Below are 17,358 nucleotides of genomic sequence, written 5' to 3'. Positions count from 1 at the left end.
AAAAAGCCAATAGTAATAATAATATAAGCTTAGATTGCAAACCCTTCCACGTGAGGAAAAAGCCAATAATAACAGTAATATAAGCTTAGATTGCAAACCCTTCTGCGTGAGGAAAAAGCCAATAATAATAATAATAATAATAATAAGCTTAGATTGCAAATCCTTCTGCATGAGGAAAAAGCCAATAATAACAATAATAATATAAGCTTAGATTGCAAACCCTTCCGCGTGAGGAAATAGCCAATAATAATAATAATATAAGCATAATTGCAAACCCGTATGAGGAAGAAGCCAATAATAATAATAATAATAATAATAATAATAATAAGCTTAGATTGCAAAACCTTCCGTGTGAGGAAAAAGCCAATAATAATAATAATAATAATAATAAAATAAGCTTAGATTGCAAACCCTTCCGCGTGAGGAAATAGCCAATAATAATAATAATAATAACAACAACTTTGTTTTTATATCCTGCCTCCATCTCCTCGAATGGGCTCAGGGCGGCTCACATGGGGACAAACTCAATCGACACAGTTAAAATACAGCCAAGGCCAGACTAGATGTGATGCTAAGTTGGGAGCTTTGTGTGTGTGTGTGTTTGCATGCACACAACAAGTGAGCTTTCCTTGCTTGGGAACGAAAGGAGGTATTTCTCACCCTTGTCCTGCTGTCCAAGGCAACTCTTAACACAGAATGCCCTTTCCTGGCCGCTGGCAGAAGCGAGAGTGCAATTGGTATTGATCCGGTTCGGGGAGGAGGAGACGGGCACCCATTAGGAGCTTCAGGTTGCGTGTCCCCTTTTAGTCGCACATGAACGAGCCATGAGCGCATCATGCATGCGCCGGCCACAGAAAGATCCAAAGAATCTGCATCTAAATTACATACTGGCTCTCATTATATAGAAACCGTGACAGGAAAGGAAGGAAGAGGGGGTAAGAAAAGGAAAAGAAACAACAACAACAACAACAACAACAATACAGAAAGAAGATAAAATTGACTTCCATCTTTTGCACAGTACCTTGTATGAAAAAAGTTTTACAATCTTTTTCTCAACCATCTCTATCTAGTGTCTCTATTTTACATATTGCCGGTTGGTATGTCAATAATACGCAATTTTCTTGGTCTTTAGGTCTGTTCCTGGGGTTATTCGGAGCACTGATTTGGAAAATTGCATTTGATAATTGTATCGGCTTTAGTTTCTTAGCTAGGTTATATTGTGGTTTTATGTGGGCAAACAGATGGTGACTGGTATTTATTTATTTATTTGTCATGTCAGAAGCAAATTGAGAATAATACTGCAAGTCGCTTCTGGTGTGAGAGAATCAGCCGTCTACAAAGACGTTGCCCAAGGGACACCCGGGTGAGGGTAGACTTCTGGTCCATGCTATGTATTCTATGTATTCGTTGCAATTGCTCTTACATTGTTTTAAAATATTGGAATTTTAAACATGTTTGTTAATTGCTGTTATATTGGTTTCTTGTGTAATGATTGTTTTTGTGATGTGTAAACCGCTCTGAGTCCTTATCGGAGATAGAGCGGTATATAAATAAAGTTTTGTTGTTGTTGTTGCGCTCGTTAACCCAGTTAAAGCTAGTTAACCTAGTTAACTAGGGCTCGGGCTGTGGCGCAGGCTGGAGAGCAGCTGCAATGAATCACTCACTGCAATGAATCACTCTGACCAGGAGGTCATGAGTTCGAGGCCCGCTCGGAGTCTATGTTTGTTTGTCTTTGTTCTATGTTAAAAGGCATTGAATGTTTGCCTATATGTGTCATGTGATCCGCCCTGAGTCCCCTTCGGGGTGAGAAAGAAGGGCGGGATATAAATGCTGTAAATAAATAAATATTTTGATAATACAGTAGAGTCTCACTTATCCAACATAAACAGGCCGGCAGAACGTTGGATAAGCGAATATGTTGGATAATAAGGAGAGATTAAGGAGAAGCCTATTAAACATCAAATTAGGTTATGATTTTACAAATTAAGCACCAAAACATCATCTTATACAACAAATTTGACAGAAAAAGTAGTTCAATACGCAGTAATCCTATGTAGTAATTACTGTATTTACGAATTTAGCACCAAAATATCACGATGCATTGAAAACATTGGCTACAAAAATGCGTTGGATAATCCAGAATGTTGGATAAGTGAGACTCTACTGTACTTGGCAAATAACTTCAGTAGCTGGAGGTTACAATCCGGGTTCTTGTTTCTTAAGTGAGAAAAGAGAGAGAGAGAGAGAAAGAGAGCCTCCATCCGGGTTCTTGTTTCCTAAGGAAAAAAAGAGAGAGAGAGCTTCCATCCGGGTTCTTGTTTCCTAAGTGAGAAAAAGAGAGAGAGAGAGAGAGAGAGAGAGAGAGAGAGAGAGAGAGAAAGAGAGCCTCCATCCGGGTTCTTGTTTCCTAAGAAAAAAAAGAGAGAGAGCTTCCATCCGGGTTCTTGTTTCCGAAGTGAGAAAAGAGAGAGAGAGAGAAAAAGAGCTTCCATCCGGGTTCTTGTTTCCTAAGTGAGAAAAGAGAGAGAGAGAGAGAAAAAGAGCTTCCATCCGGGTTCTTGTTTCCTGAGAAGAGAGAGAGAGAGAGAGAGAGAGAGAGAGAGAGAGAGAGAGAGAGAGAGAGAGAGCCTCCATCCGGGTTCTTGTTTCTTAACTGAGAAAAGAAAAAAAGAGAGAGAGAGCCTCCATCCGGGTTCTTGGTTCCTAAGTGAGAAAAGAGAGAGAGAAAGAAAAAGAGAGCCTCCATCCGGGTTCTTGGTTCCTAAGTGAGAAGAGAGAGAGAGAGAAAGAAAAAGAGAGCCTCCATCCGGGTTCTTGTTTCCTAAGTGAGAAGAGAGAGAGAGAGAAAGAAAAAGAGAGCCTCCATCCGGGTTCTTGGTTCCTAAGTGAGAAGAGAGAGAGAGAGAAAGAAAAAGAGAGCCTCCATCCGGGTTCTTGTTTCCTAAGTGAGAAGAGAGAGAGAGAGAAAGAAAAAGAGAGCCTCCATCCGGGCTCTTGTTTCCTAAGTGAGAAAAGAGAGAGAGAAAGAAAAAGAGCTTCCATCCGGGTTCTTGTTTCCTGAGAAGAGAGAGAGAGAGAGAGAGAGAGAGAGAGCCTCCATCCGGGTTCTTGTTTCTTAAGTGAGAAAAGAAAAAAAGAGAGAGAGAGCCTCCATCCGGGTTCTTGGTTCCTAAGTGAGAAAAGAGAGAGAGAGCTTCCATCCGGGTTCTTATTTCCTAAGTGAGAAGAGATAAAGAGCGAGAGCCGCGGCGCATGCGCGGAGTGAGGCGCTCGGGCTGCCTGGACGCGGTGAGTCTTTCCTGTCAGGAAAGCGCGGAAGGGGCGGGGCTCGGGCCCCTCAGGCGCCGTCCTTGGCTTCGCAGCGCGGCCGGGAGAGGAGAGGCGAGAGGCGGGGAGGAGAGAGGCAGCCTCTCGAAGGCGGTGAGTGAGGCCCGGGGACGAGGCAGGAAGGCCGGGGGTGAGGGCGGGCCGGCCCCCGTAGAATCAGGCCTTGCGGGGATTCTGGGTTGTAAGGCCTGTGTGGAAAGGCCCAGAGCCAGGCCTCGTCCTCCTCGAAGGGACTAGGCCGCAAAGCCCCTCTCCTTGGGTGGGAAAGACAAACTCTCCCAAGGAAGAGCCTCAGGGCCCTTCCACACAGCCCTAGAGCCCAGAATATCAAGGCACATCAGCCACAATACCTGCTTTGAACCGGATTATCTGAGTCCACATTGCCATATAACCCAGTTCAATGCGGATTTGATAAAGCGCTGCAGAAGGGGCCTTAGAACAGGCATGGGTCAGCTTCGGCCTTCCAGGTATTTTGGACTCATAATCCAGTTCAGTGTGGATTGTTTACAACAGTGTGGAAGGCCAGTTCAAGGCAGATGATGATAATAATAATAATAATAATAATAATAATTTCATCCGAAAATACATCACACAGTCCTAGATGCTTGGGAAGTGTTCGACTTGTGATTTTGTGATATGAAATCCAGCATATCTATCTTGTTTGCTGTGTCATACAATATAATAATAAAACTCAGCCGCTATCAGGACATCAAGATTGAACTTCAAAGACTCTGGCAGAAACTAGTGCCAGAAACCAGAAACCGGTGGTGATGGGCACATTGGGTGCCGTGCCAAAAGATCTCAGCCACATTTGGAAACAATAGACATTGACAAAATTACGATCTGCCAACTGCAAAAGGCCACCCTACTAGGATCTGCACGCATCATCTGAAAATACATCACACAGTCCTAGACACTTGGGAAGTGTTTGACTTGTGATTTTGTGAAACGAAATCCAGCATGTCTATCTTGTTTGCTGTGACATAATAAAATAATAATAACAAAATTACGATCTGTCAACTGCAAAAGGCCACCCTACTGGGATCTGCACGCATCATCCGAAAATACATCATTGTGTCAATAATAATAATAATAATAATTTTATTTTTGTATCCTGCCCCATCTCCCTGAACGGACTCAGGGTGGCTCACATGGGGACCAAGCCCAAATACAGCACAAAATACAATATCAAATGCATTTAAAACATGTAAACATAAAAAAGCATATGAAAACAGTAAAACATAGTCAACCAGCCAATAGCCAAGGCGCAGTTGGCATATTCAGAATGGAATCAGGCACTAAAATTTATATATGTGCAATCTTGCAACCTCTAGAGCTGGGCCGGAATAAAGTGCAACGGCTGGGTAAAGGTGAGGATGTAGATATTGTGGATTGTCTGCCTTGCTTTTCTGGATGACAAAAACCGGGCTAAACCACAGAGCTGCTGAATTTGCTGACCAAAAGGTCTGCGGTTTGAATCCGGGGAGCAGGGTAAGCTCCCGCTGTTAGTCCCAGCTTCTGCCAACCCATCAGTTCAAAAAGATGCAAATGTGAGTAAATCAATAGGTACAGCTTCGGCAGAAAGGTAACGGCGCCCCATGCAGTCATGCCAGTGGCCACATGACCTAGGAGATGTCTATGGATAATGCCGGCTCTTCTGCTTAGAAATGGAGATGAGCTCCAGCCCCCAGAGCTGGACACGACTAGACTTAATGTCAACGGGAAACCTTTACCTTTACCTGTCTTGTTTTTCTGGACGATACGGCTGCCATAGCATCCAGTTCAAAGCAGATCCTCTACAGCAGTGGTTCTCAACCATATGTTTTGGCCTTCACCTCCCAGAAATCCTAACAACTCGTAAACTAGCTGGGATTTCTGGGAGTTGTAGGCCAAAACACCTGGAGACCCACAGGTTGAGAGCCACTGCTCCAGAGTTTAGATGGCAATGTAGACCCAGTCTGGGTTGAGCTCGACCTCATGTTATTCTTCATGAATTGAAATTACATAATGAAAATTTCCTTTTGCTGTCACACAGTTCATTCACAAAAACCTACTAAAGGCGGGACAGCCCTGAAGAAGTCCTTCTAAGGCAGGCATGGGCGAACTTGGGCCCTTCCTCCAGGTGTTTTGTACTTCAGCTCCCACCATTCCTAACAGCCCTAGACCTTTTACTTTTCCCCCTCAGCTGCTTAAGCCTGAGGCTGTTTTTCTCCCTCTGCCAGTATTTTGCCTCTGGCTTTGGTGGACTTCAGAACCCCGTTAAAATCTAAATTAGAATTTATATACCTTATCTACTTTTATCAACATGTATGTGCACTTTCAATTAGGTCCCTACTGTTTTTTTTTTTAAAGAGCTACTTACTTTTAAAAATGCTGTCAGTATTAAAAGCAAACCATTTATTATATTATCTTCCTGGTTTTCTTTTGAAAATGTTAAAAGCATGAAGCATGTCATCTCAGATTCCTTAGTACCTGTTATTGATTCCCCCCCCCCCCCTTAAATAATTTTCTGCAGCTTTTGCAACAGGCATCAACATAAGGCCTTTTCAATTCTTTGAGGCAAAAATTGCATGGGCAATTACAAATGCATAAAATTCCAATTCCATTCATTATTTTATTCAGTAATAAGAACAAGGTGTTCACAAGCCAATTGTATGTCGTATTGTGAGTACTGATTCTCTTGAAGAACCTTGGAATTGTCAGTCTATTGTTATCTGTTTGTAAATGGAAAAACTGAAGTAGAGGTCATTTGAGGTTACTTATGTCATCTCGGTTCAGCAATCCACAAAGCTGGAAGCTAGAGTTATGTACAGGAGCAGTAGTCTCTTTTCATCAGATAACACAATGGATTTTGTGTGTTGTAGATGTCTTATCAGATCCACATTTTGCTTCTGTTTAAAGGTCTTTATGTTCAAAATATTACCTTGCAATTTTTGTTTGTTAAGGAGAAGAATCTCTTAACAGAAAGCAAGTCACCTTCGTCTTATCTGTGTTCTTTTAAGTAAACATTTCAGTTTCTATATTCCTCTTCTTTATTTTGAAATGGTATTCATTTAGACAGGCTGCTTGTTAGCCTTGTTTTGATTATCCTAATGATATAATACTGGTTTTAAAAACATGGCATTCGTCTTTGAACAAATGATAATTATCTTCTCACAGTTGATAGCCTTGAATCATTGGAAATATGTTTTTTAAGAATATCCTCAGTCTTTACATAGATTTTGTTTCTTGCATATACTATCCTAAGTTTAATGCTACACAAGGTTGAGATAGACTGAATGACTAGCTGTTTTTTTTCTGCCAGTGAAAGGGCACCCCTTAATAAACTGCTAATTGATTTTTTTTAAGTTGTAAGAAGGGAATTTTGGTAAACTAATTTTCAATTGTTCTTTTTGTGTGTGTTTAATTAGCCGCCTCCTACAAGTTTGGAGTTCAGCAAAAGTACTGTTGCTTTGAGTGGACAATGATTAGAGACACAATGAAAGCCTGGAGTGACAGTCAGTCAGACCTTTACAGCAGTGACTTAGAAGAGGAGGAAGAAATGATTTTTGGAGAAAATGAGGAAGATTTGGAAGAAATGATGGATTTAAGTGACCTGCCTACCTCACTCTTTGCTTGTAGTGTTCATGAAGCAGTGTTTGAAGTTCAAGAGCAAAAGGTATGGGATTTTGCTAAGAAATGCAGTAAAATGTAAAATTAATGTGAAATAGCGCAATACTTTTGTGTTCAAAATTCAGGATGCTTTTAAAAGGTATTTATTTTTGCAAAGGTACAGGCAATATAACCACAATATATCATATAGATGGGGAGAATGGTGGGAAATGCTGCATATTATCTTGAAGTATTTTAAACAAATGACTGGGAAGTTCTTGCATAACTGTTTTTCAGTTATTCCATCCTCATCTAAACAGTCCTTAAGGTGATTTGCAGTTGTAGCACTGCCTCCTTACCAATGTATTGTGAAACATTGGTGAGTCCCACAAATGCATTTGGAGGTTAAAGGAGACTTTTGCTCTGCACTGTATGCTATTTAAGGACCACTTAGCCATACAGTGGTTTTTATAGACTACTGTGCATTCTAACTAATATGTAGGATAGAAGCATGGATTTACACATTGCTATATAATAAGATTTGAATACTTTCCATGCTAGAGTCCATTGTATTGTCTTTGAACTAGATTTGGAAGAGGATTCTTTTAGTATAGAGCACTAATAGTAGAACTAGAACAGATGAAGTGAAAATTGAATACTTATTTTTATTTTGTTGTATATAATGGTAATTCATGTGGGCCCTTTGAGACTGACTAGGATAAAAATCCAAACAAATTTATAGTACCAATAGTTTTGAAGTTGGTGTGAAGTGTACTGTATTAAAGCCACCCTGCTTTTCTTTTATCTTACAGTATTTAAGACCATGCATTTCCTTGCACTGAGGTTCTTTTAATTTTCAAACTTGATAGATGTTGCCAGTCTGACTGCTTGTTTCCATTCTTTCTTTTTTTCCAAAATGAGTCATTTCATGAAATTTCCAGCTTGCTGTATATTACTGATTCATACTGGTCTGACCCAGCTATCACATAAATATTTGCTTCTTTCTAACTTATTTTCTTGGGCAGGGCTCATTTGCTTTCTAGTCAAGTTATATTGTTGTTTGAAGGACCCATCCAGGGAATATTAAACTGTAAAAATAACCTCGCATGATTATTTTTGTCTTGTTTCCTATAATCCTTTTTATTCATCTCATTAACTGCCTGATACGTTATCCCATAAGCCTGATCATTTAGCTGCGTCTGCATGTTCATTTCCCAATGTTCCGAAAAACATGGTGATTTAACAAAACTGATTCCTCCTCCTCACAAGGTCATATTGAGCAAACGTAATTGGAGATGATGTAGTGCAACAACTACACTGCATAGCTTTCTTTTACTGCAAACTCTTCTCTCAACTTAGTTTGCAGCTCCTACACCCTTACCTTGAGAGGGATCCATCTGTATCAGAAAATTAAGGTTGAAGGGGGTTAATAGCAAAAGAAAGCATTTATTTTTGGCAGTGAGTAGCCCTAGGCATCCACGAGTGAGAACTTCTTTGCCTCCATGGTGTTCCAGCAAGGGCATGTTGTAATGAATGTGTGCTGAGATGTTTCCAGTCTCTCAGATACATCAGGGGAAATGGTGGGAAACAGCCACAGTATTTGTCCACTCTCTAGAAAATGAGCTGACAGCATGTTCATGTCGGTCTAATATATGACTAATGATAAAGCAGCTTATTTAACAGCTCTTAAATAAGAGGGGAAATTATGTAATAACATTCCTCTTGCTGCCTGTATGATTGAGGGTGGCTATGATAGTGTGTGCCTATTTTCATGATGTGTTCAGAGGTGTTCTTGGTAGATCAGAGTTTGCTCTTAGTGGAGTCTAAAACCGGTTTGTAACATGCATATTCCAGAGGTGTATTTAGTATAGGAATTAAAGACAGTGGACAGTTTTCAGAATAAACATTTTGTATGAATCGTTTGTAATCTAATCAACTAAACTCCATAAAAGGAAAACGTTGACAATGGGAGTAGTACTCTGACCCTGAAAAATGTTGGCTTTTACATTTATTTGTTCAGTTCAAGGACATGTAACTTTGAAATGTATTTATAAGCTGCATTATATAGCAATTTAAGATTTTACAGAGAGACATCCTGATGGTGGCCAGTAGGTGGCACTGTGAGCATTACTTTATATTTTGTTTGTTATTTATGTTTAAATACAAGTACTGTACTAGATGAACTCCATGCTGTTTGCTTTGTTTTTCTGTGGATGCTGTATCAAAATGACTAACATTCTTAAAACATTACACGTGGTTTGCAGTAGTTGCGTGCAATAGTAAGCTTTGGAAGCATTAACATAATAATTCTCTTCTTTCTATCCTTAGGAACGATTCGAAGCCCTCTTCTCAATCTACGATGCTCACGTTACATTCCAGCTATTTAAAAGCTTTAGAAGAGTAAGAATAAATTTCAGCAATTCAGAAGCAGCAGCAAGAGCACGAATAGAACTGCACGAGACAGAATTTAACGGGAAAAAGCTGAAGCTGTATTTTGCCCAGGTACATATTCATTACGGAAATACATTTTCCACCTTACTGTTAAACCAGAATTATAACTCAAGGTGATGGTGTAATTTATATATGATCCAGGAGTAAAAGCAGTCTTTAGAGAGTCTATGTCCCATCTTAATCTTCGGGGTCCGTTATTATTTTTTCTGTTTTCCCAATAGAACTTCAAATCTCTGTGGACAAACTTAGCCCGTTGCGTGTCTTCTACTTTGCAAAAGAGGCTGTGCTTGTAGATGGCTTGTTTTCTGTTCAGTTTTAATAATATAATAATAGTAATAATAACTTTATTTTTATACCCCGCCCCATACAACATACAACAATAAAATGATAAAACAATTATACCAACAATAAAACATCAATATTAATAAAACCATCATAGTAATCAACATATAGCATAAAATATTAAAAGCAGGAGAGTAAAACAAGGATCTGGGCCAAAGTGCAAAATATATCAAATGGGAGAGGTAGTTTCTCAATAAAATGCAAAAATAGTAGTGGCAGAAAAAACCTGTAGTTGGATGGGCAGATAGTTCAACCTAATAGTTAATCGTTGAAGGCCTTTTAATACAGGGTTAAGGAGCTGGAAGTTTGCCCTTATCCCAGATTTCCACTTCATTGAACTCTTATGGACTTGGTATCCAACTATGAGTGGATGCTTCCTTTGATCAAGCTGCCCTGTCTTTGATTTTTGTTTAATGTGTACTTACCTCTGGTAAGTTAGCAAAGTAAATCAGTCACCTGAATGCATGAGTCACCAAAGCCACAAAGAAGAAGAACAAGTTTCTTGTCTATAATTCATTCGTATCTCTGAAATTTCAGTGCACAGCCTCCTCCCCTCTCAGTGCCTTGCTTCTACTTTTTGTTCATTTATTAATACATAGATCATAGGTCACTGGCATTTACATAAATGAATACAACATGTAAAAAGGAAACAATATAAAACATTATAAAGGTACTACATAAGGCGATGGGCATACAGGTCTTGCCTATTAACATCCAGTACCATTAAGATACAATATGACATCACAGATGAAATTATTTTAGCTAGTTTTCCTTCTCTCACATTTTGGATTGCTTTGTTCTTTCAGATCCAGGTGCCCAACGAAGCAGGAGACAAATCTTACCTCTTGCCCCCGCAACCAGTCAAACAGTTCCTGATCTCGCCACCTGCATCCCCCCCAGTCGGATGGAAGCCCAGCGAAGATGCCACTCCCATGATCAACTATGACTTACTCTGTGCCGTCTCAAAGTTGGGGCCTGGTAGGAGTTCTTCTTTCTGCCTTACTTTCTCTGGTGTTCATAAAATTGATAGAAGTAGGCCTGTAGATGTAGTAATTCTCCAGATAAGGTTGTTGTGTGTTTTCCGGGCTGTATGGCCATGTTCCAGAAGTATTCCCTCGTGACATTTCGCCCACATCTATGGCAGGCATCCTCGGGGGTTGTGAGGTATATTCTCCAGATAACTAGACAAGGATACCGTCTCAAAGTTGGTTCTTGTGGAATCCTCTTAGAAACTTTGGCTGGTGACATGATTCCATATTTTCAGTGCTGGAAGTTACCACAGAGTCGCACTGGAGGACCTAGCAAATTCCCAGATCCTCTAGATTTGGTAACTTCCAGCAGAAGTCATTCATTTGAATTGTGTTAAGAACACTTGGAAGAGTGTTTGAATATAAATAATAACGATTATTAATATAATTTCAGTAAGGTTTGCTATTATCCATGGTTTCCTGTTTCCATAGTAAGTTTTATGATAGTATTATGTTGCATTACTATGGTTTTAATTTGTTTTATATTTGCTTGAAAATGTTTTTATATATATTTAATTTTATTATTTGTTCTTTGGGCTTGGCCCTGTGTTAGCCGCCCTGAGTCCCTGCTGGGAGTTGTAGGCAAGATAGAAAAATAAAGTGTTGTTGTTGTTAGTTAGTTAGTTAGTTAGTTAGTTCAGAAATGTGTCCTCTGCAGATCCAGAGCTGTATTGCTCTTGTACATGATTCCGAACTCAATTAAAGAGAGCAGTCATTTATGCTAGAGACTGTTGACCATGCTTGCATCGTAATGCTGTAACTCCTCATATGTTCTAGGAGAAAAGTATGAGCTGCACGCAGGAACCGAGTCCACTCCCAGTGTGGTGGTCCATGTCTGTGAAAGCGAAACGGAAGAGGAAGATGAAATAAAGAACCCCAAACAGAAGATTGTGCAGACAAGGCGTCCTGATCCGCCGCCCACATTACTCAATGAAACCAAAACTCTTGAATGTACGCTCGAGGTAGGGGGTGGGATGCACTACTGATCCGAGACGAATAAGAGCAGCGGATGGCGGTCGTGTTTGCATTGCTGCCTTATGCATAGCAGCAACAGACTTCTCTTGTAGTTGTCTCGTGTCAAGACGATTTTAGATGCCAACATTTTGAAGAGCACTTTAAGGTTAACTTCCAAGATGTAGCAAATCAACTGGGCTTTAAGTCCCAGACTACTAGGAGAGTGCCATTTCTGGAGTATGTGTTACCATGTTCTTGATGTTCAGAAGGCTAAAAGGAGTGTGGCTGCCGCCGTCTCCGTAGGGGTCACCACTTGGTTTTGTATGTGAGTCTCTCATGTATATTTTTGTGTGCTGATGTATAACACGATGTTCTGAATAATATATTGATGGAAAAAATAAATGTAATGTACAATGTACATTGTTATCAGTAGAAGAATCTCAAACTGGTTTGGGGTGATAGAACCACATTTCTGAGCAGTCTTGTTCTGTGGCTTTTATTTCCCCCCTAGAAATGCCATAATGGTGTCTGTTGAGTTTCGGAGTATTCTTGTGAATCGATGTGAGGCAACCCCTCCCCAAAAGAAAACCCAGAATGGGAACTATTGTTGGTGGTCTTTCTGCAGGTTATGGATAGGCTCCGTCTTGGGCACTGGCTTCCTAGCTTTCCTTCGCTTGTGTGTGCCTCTTGCTGTGGCTGTTCCTAAAGCAAGGCGATTCTGTACATAGGTTTAGCTTTGTACCTCCAACAGTAGGAACTATGCAGCCAGCAAGGGTCCTGCATCCATAGTTTTTTGCCAAATGTAGCAACTGGATTTCTCATCTTTTGTCTGGGACATGGTATGTTCTCCCCAGCAAAAATAGGTACGAATGTAAAAAAAATGCACAATTACCCCCTGTAGCAGTGATAGTGTAGCAATGTCCTAGTGCAGATCTAGGATACGTTGAATAATTTCCCCTTTTCCCCTCCTTAAAGGTGGGCAGATCTGGCTGTATTGGTCACCATAGCACAGTGGCTGGCTGGGCTGTTAACAGTCCTGCTCTTTATCTCTCCTACCTTTCCCAAATGTACTACAGTGTTCCCTTACTACTTCATGCCCTCGCTGTTTCGCAGTCTTTTAATAATACACTAAAATAATAGTATAAATCATACAATAATATAAATCCTGCTTTCTACTTCCTTCCTAAGGAGAAGCCTAAGGAAGGAAGGAAGGAAAAGCCAAAGGGAGAGAAAAGGAGGCTGAAGCCGCTTTGTTTTTGCCTCACAAGGCAGTGGCAGACAGAGACGCTACTTGCCAGTGAGATTGTAAACAACACAAATATAAGCGTCCCTACTTCGCGGATTTTCACTTTTTGCGGGTGGTCCTGGAATGTAACCCCCACAATAAGTGAGGGAACACTGCACAGTATTTTGCTTTCAGAGCAAGACAGCAACTCTTGGCAAATGACTGCTTGGATTGCTTTGTTTTTGCCTCGTCCTTTCTATGCTGCCCCCCCCCCCCCAAGCATCTAATACTCCGTTCTTAACAGCTTCTCAGGAAGGGAGAATATTTTGCAGCCAGATAGTTTTCTCTCTGCCGCTGCAGAAAATGTGCTGACAATCCCGCTTGCCTGGCTTGACAAATAAGGCTAGACCTATTTGCACAAGCCTTTTCTTACCACTGTGTTTCCCTTCTTAGCACATTTGAACCAAATAGCACCTTAAGATGCCATATACCCAGTTTCCGGTCATTCTGACACACTGCTCTTCTGTTGCTGGTGTAGGACAAAACAGAGAGCACAGGAAAGTAAATGTGTTGAGTTCTATTTTGTCAACAAATGTTCTGTGAATCGTGTTGGACTGAAGAGCGTAGAAGCATCCCTCACTTTGCCCAGTGGCAAAACGAGGTGCATGCCTTCCATGTCAGTCTCTATTCTCACTGCATCATGTTGTGTAGCGTTGCCTTTCATCAGCTTGACTAATTGTGCATGTGCAACCATTCCCAAAGCCTCTCCCATCCCTCCTTTTTAGTGGCTTACATTTGATCAGAGAGCAGAAGGGAATGGCCATGGACTGACTGACTGACTTAGGCGATCCTTCGTAGACCGAGGATGCTGGTCCTCCGAGCGCAGTGTCTTGGGGGAGGGTCCGTAGGTGGCTGTGAAGCCCTGTTCTTGATCCACATGAAGACATCATTTTCCAGACGGAAGGCGTTCCCAGTCATGGTTGGCTTGATGCGCCTTCCTCTTGGTACATTTCTCCCTTTCGCCCCCCATTTGTGCCTCTTCAAATTCCACAGCACTGCTGGTCACAGCTGACCTCCAGTTAGAGCGCTCAAGGGCCAGGGCTTCCCAGTTCTCATTGTCTATGCTACAGTTTTTAAGGTTGGCTCTAAGGCCATCTTTAAATCACTTTAAATCCCATACACCTGATCAGAGAGCAGAAGGGAAGAGAATGGCCACGTGTGGGCACTAATTTGGGGATTCAGGATAGTCTATATTGTGTTAAACTTAACCAGACCATTGTGAATGAATGAAAACTATCTTTGTATGGGACCAGGATTCTGGCTTAGCGATTGTTAGAGGACTGAATCAGGTTGTTGTGTGTTTTCAGGGCTGAGTGGACATGTTCCAGAAGCATTCCCGCCTGACGTTTTGCCCACATCTATGGCAGACATCCTCAGGCCCCTCCTCCGCCACTTAAGCGATGTTGTGAGGTTGTGAGGATGCCTGCCATAGATGTGGGCAAAACGTCAGGAGAGAATGCTTCTGGAACATGCCCATACAGCCCGGAAAACACACAACAACCCCGTGATTCCGGCCATGAAAGCCTTCGACAACAGAGGACTGAATGTTTGAAGAGGGCCAGTAAGATTCATTTCAGAAGCCTGTCAAATGTACACGAGATCCTTAAGTGACTTAAGGATCTCAGGCTAACCTTTCTCATGGACTTGACGTGTTCCTTGGATACAAATCAGATTATTTTTTAAAGTAGAGATTAAAAGCAACTGCTATTTTTCCAGAACAAATCTTAATTCTTACCTGCTTATTAAGAACAAAGGTACTTAATTATTTCTTGATGTATCATAAAACTGTTGACGTTTCCTTCGATATGGCTTCGATCTGTTAACTTTTTCAAAAATCTGATATAACATTTATTCTAGAGGAAAAGTATTGGTGATTGCCAATAAATTGTCAAAAGCCCTGTTCCATGTTTGCTATGGTATACTTTTGGGTGTGTATTTGTGCAAAAAGACGAAATTGGATATGCCATGAATGTCTAAATATGAATGATGATAGAACTCCCGAGGAGTGTCCTTTCCAAAATAGAGCCATCACAGCCACCCGTTTCTAGATCCTTCCCATTGAGCCCCTCCTGTGGGAAGCAATGAGGTGAGAGCAACGCAGCCCGGCCCATTTCGTTGCCCAACCGAAAGTAAGATCTCTTATCTCTGTAATGTGACAGGTCTTCAAACCACGGCTGGGAAGGAGGAAGTTGCGCTGCATTAGGATCCCCTTTATTACCTGGAAAGATGATCTGTAATGGAACAAAAGGGAACCTGAATAATAAAATGGCTACTTGCACAACCCTGTGAATGCTTATTCAGATTCACATTGGAAGGATCCCCGTGAACATCCCTTTGATGCTCTGGGGAGGGAGGGCGAGGTTGTCTCTGTTGCAATTGCGCTGCCCACGCTCACAATCGAGGGTAGGCTTGGCCTTTGTTTGTGTTTGCCTCTCTTTGTTTTGCACAACCAACCCAGTTCCAATCTTTATCAGGAAAAACATCTCATACTGTTTACTGTTAAACAAACCTTATAATAAAATGCAACATTTCTCCCCATAGAGTTGTTTGGTGGCATGTCCAGCCACTTGATTTGGACAAGCGAGGTGCTAGGTTGAAGATTCAGGTACTTGTCCTATCAGTTGGAAATAGCTGTGATCTCAATTACTATATACAGACAGGTTGGAGTTACACTTCCAAAATATATCTCCGTGTGTATATCTACTGTATCTACAGTACATACACACACACACACACACAGACAGACAGGTTGGAGTTACACTTACAAAATGTATCTGTATTTATATCTACTGTATCTACAGTACATATACACACACACACATATATATACAGTAGAGTCTCACTTATCCAACATAAACAGGCCGGCAGAATGTTGGATAAGCAAATATCTTGGATAATAAGGAGGGATTAAGGAAAAGCCTATTGAACATCAAATTAGGTTATGATTTTACAAATTAAGTACCAAAACATCATGTTTTACAACAAATTTGACAGAAAAAGCAGTTCAGTACACAGCAATGTTATGTTGTAATTACTGTATTTACGAATTTAGCACGAAAATATCACGATATATTGAAAACATTGACTACAAAAATGGCTTGGATAATCTAGAAACTTGGGATAAGCGAGGCTTGGATAAGTGAGACTCTACTGTATACAGGCTGGAGTTACTTACAAAATGTATCTGTGTTTATATCTACTGTATCTAGTATCTACAGTACATATATACACACACACACATACAGACAGGTTGGAGTTACACTTACAAAATGTATCTCTGTGTGTATATATCTATATATATACACACACATACAAATAGGAAAATGTAGCTATGTGTGTGTATATATGTGTGGGGGTGTGTGTGTATGTGTATACAGACAGACAGATAGATATGCTGGAGTTACACTTACAAAATGTCCCTGTTCCGACTTACAAAAGAATTCAACTTAAGAACAAACCTACAGAACCTGTCTTGCTTACTTGGGCACTGCCTGTAATGGAGTTCCCTTTAGCAAAGTACAGCCAGCCTGGGAGGGAGCAGGTCAAAATAAATAAATAAATAAATAAATAATAGGTTTGGATCATTGATGTTGCCATCCCAGGGGACAGTCGCACTGACGAAAAACAACAGGAAAAACTCAGCCGCTCTCAGGACCTCAAGACTGAACTTCAAAGACTGGCAGAAACCAGTGCAGGTGGTCCCGGTGGTGATGGGCACACTGGGTGCCGTGCCAAAAGATCTCAGCCGGCATTTGGAAACAATAGACGTTGACAAAATTACGATCTGCCAACTGCAAAAGGCCACCCTATGGTATCTGCACGCATCATCCGAAAATACATCACACAGTCCTAGACACTTGGGAAGTGTTCGACTTGTGGTTTTGTGAAACGAAATCCAGCATGTTTATCTTGTTTGCTGTGTCATAATAAAATAATTTATTTCTACCCTGCCTTTCTCCCCACAGGGACTCAAGGTGGCTGACAAATCAACACCCCACTACAAATCTCCCAGAGGAGCCATACAAAGCTTTCTTTGACGTCCGGATTGAACAGATGTGGGTGGGTACAGAAGTTCAAATGGGACACATAGGAAGGGGAAGGAAGGGACGGAGAAAGGGCTGGGACACCTGCGAGAGGAGGCGGAGAGAAGGAAGGAGGGAAGGAAGAAAGGAAGGAGGGAGGGAAGGAGGGAGGGGCCGGCCGGTGAGTGCTTGCCGTCCAGCCAGGGCGAGGCCTCGCTCTCTCTCTCTCTCTGCCGGAGGGCAGGCAGGGCAGCGGTGCCTGGATCGGGACCCAGGAGGGAAGGGAAGAAGAGAAGAGAAGCCAACCCCAGGGAACAAGGAAGGAAGGAAGAACAGACCTGTGAGGAGAGAGGTAGGT

General features: G+C 41.3%; 2 protein-coding genes and 1 long non-coding RNA gene across 4 annotated transcripts in view; 2 read left to right on the top strand and 1 right to left on the bottom strand.

The window, feature by feature from the left end:
* Positions 1–2,753: 2,753 nt before the first annotated feature.
* Positions 2,754–14,878, top strand: rcan3 (RCAN family member 3). Of its 2 annotated transcripts, none has more exons than XM_003227196.4 (5): positions 2,754–3,288; positions 6,738–6,985; positions 9,247–9,420; positions 10,518–10,689; positions 11,517–14,878. In XM_003227196.4, the coding sequence occupies exons 2-5, from the start codon at positions 6,791–6,793 to the stop codon at positions 11,723–11,725; spliced, it is 750 nt and encodes a 249-aa protein (XP_003227244.2). In that variant the 5' UTR covers positions 2,754–3,288; positions 6,738–6,790; the 3' UTR covers positions 11,726–14,878. The 2 variants fall into 2 exon arrangements, with proteins under 2 accessions (XP_003227244.2, XP_003227243.2); XM_003227195.4 differs by having other exon boundaries at positions 2,772–3,420.
* Positions 9,385–17,358, bottom strand: part of LOC134293706 (uncharacterized) — a 22,365-nt gene continuing 14,391 nt past the window's right edge. The window contains exon 3 of the long non-coding RNA XR_010000666.1: positions 9,385–15,209. This is a non-coding gene — a long non-coding RNA (uncharacterized LOC134293706). The remainder of the gene's footprint in view (positions 15,210–17,358) is intronic.
* The window catches only part of ncmap (non-compact myelin associated protein), an 11,758-nt gene continuing 11,431 nt past the window's right edge, over positions 17,032–17,358 (top strand). Inside the window, exon 1 of the mRNA XM_062962043.1 lies at positions 17,032–17,352. Coding sequence (XP_062818113.1) covers positions 17,032–17,352 — 321 coding nt within the window. The remainder of the gene's footprint in view (positions 17,353–17,358) is intronic.

The sequence above is a fragment of the Anolis carolinensis genome, unplaced genomic scaffold (assembly GCF_035594765.1).
Source record: "Anolis carolinensis isolate JA03-04 unplaced genomic scaffold, rAnoCar3.1.pri scaffold_10, whole genome shotgun sequence".
Classification (NCBI taxonomy): domain Eukaryota; kingdom Metazoa; phylum Chordata; class Lepidosauria; order Squamata; family Dactyloidae; genus Anolis; species Anolis carolinensis.
The sequence above is the reverse complement of the archived record's forward strand: the minus strand, read 5'-3'. Positions and strand labels throughout refer to the sequence as shown.

Excerpts from the sequence above, each read along its gene's own strand:
- rcan3 (XM_003227196.4), top strand. The coding sequence starts at position 6,791 with ATGATTAGAGACACAATGAAAGCCTGGAGTGACAGTCAGTCAGACCTT. Across the intron at positions 9,421-10,517 it reads TGAAGCTGTATTTTGCCCAG|ATCCAGGTGCCCAACGAAGC; the intron begins GTACATATTCAT and ends TTGTTCTTTCAG. Across the intron at positions 10,690-11,516 it reads CGTCTCAAAGTTGGGGCCTG|GAGAAAAGTATGAGCTGCAC; the intron begins GTAGGAGTTCTT and ends CATATGTTCTAG.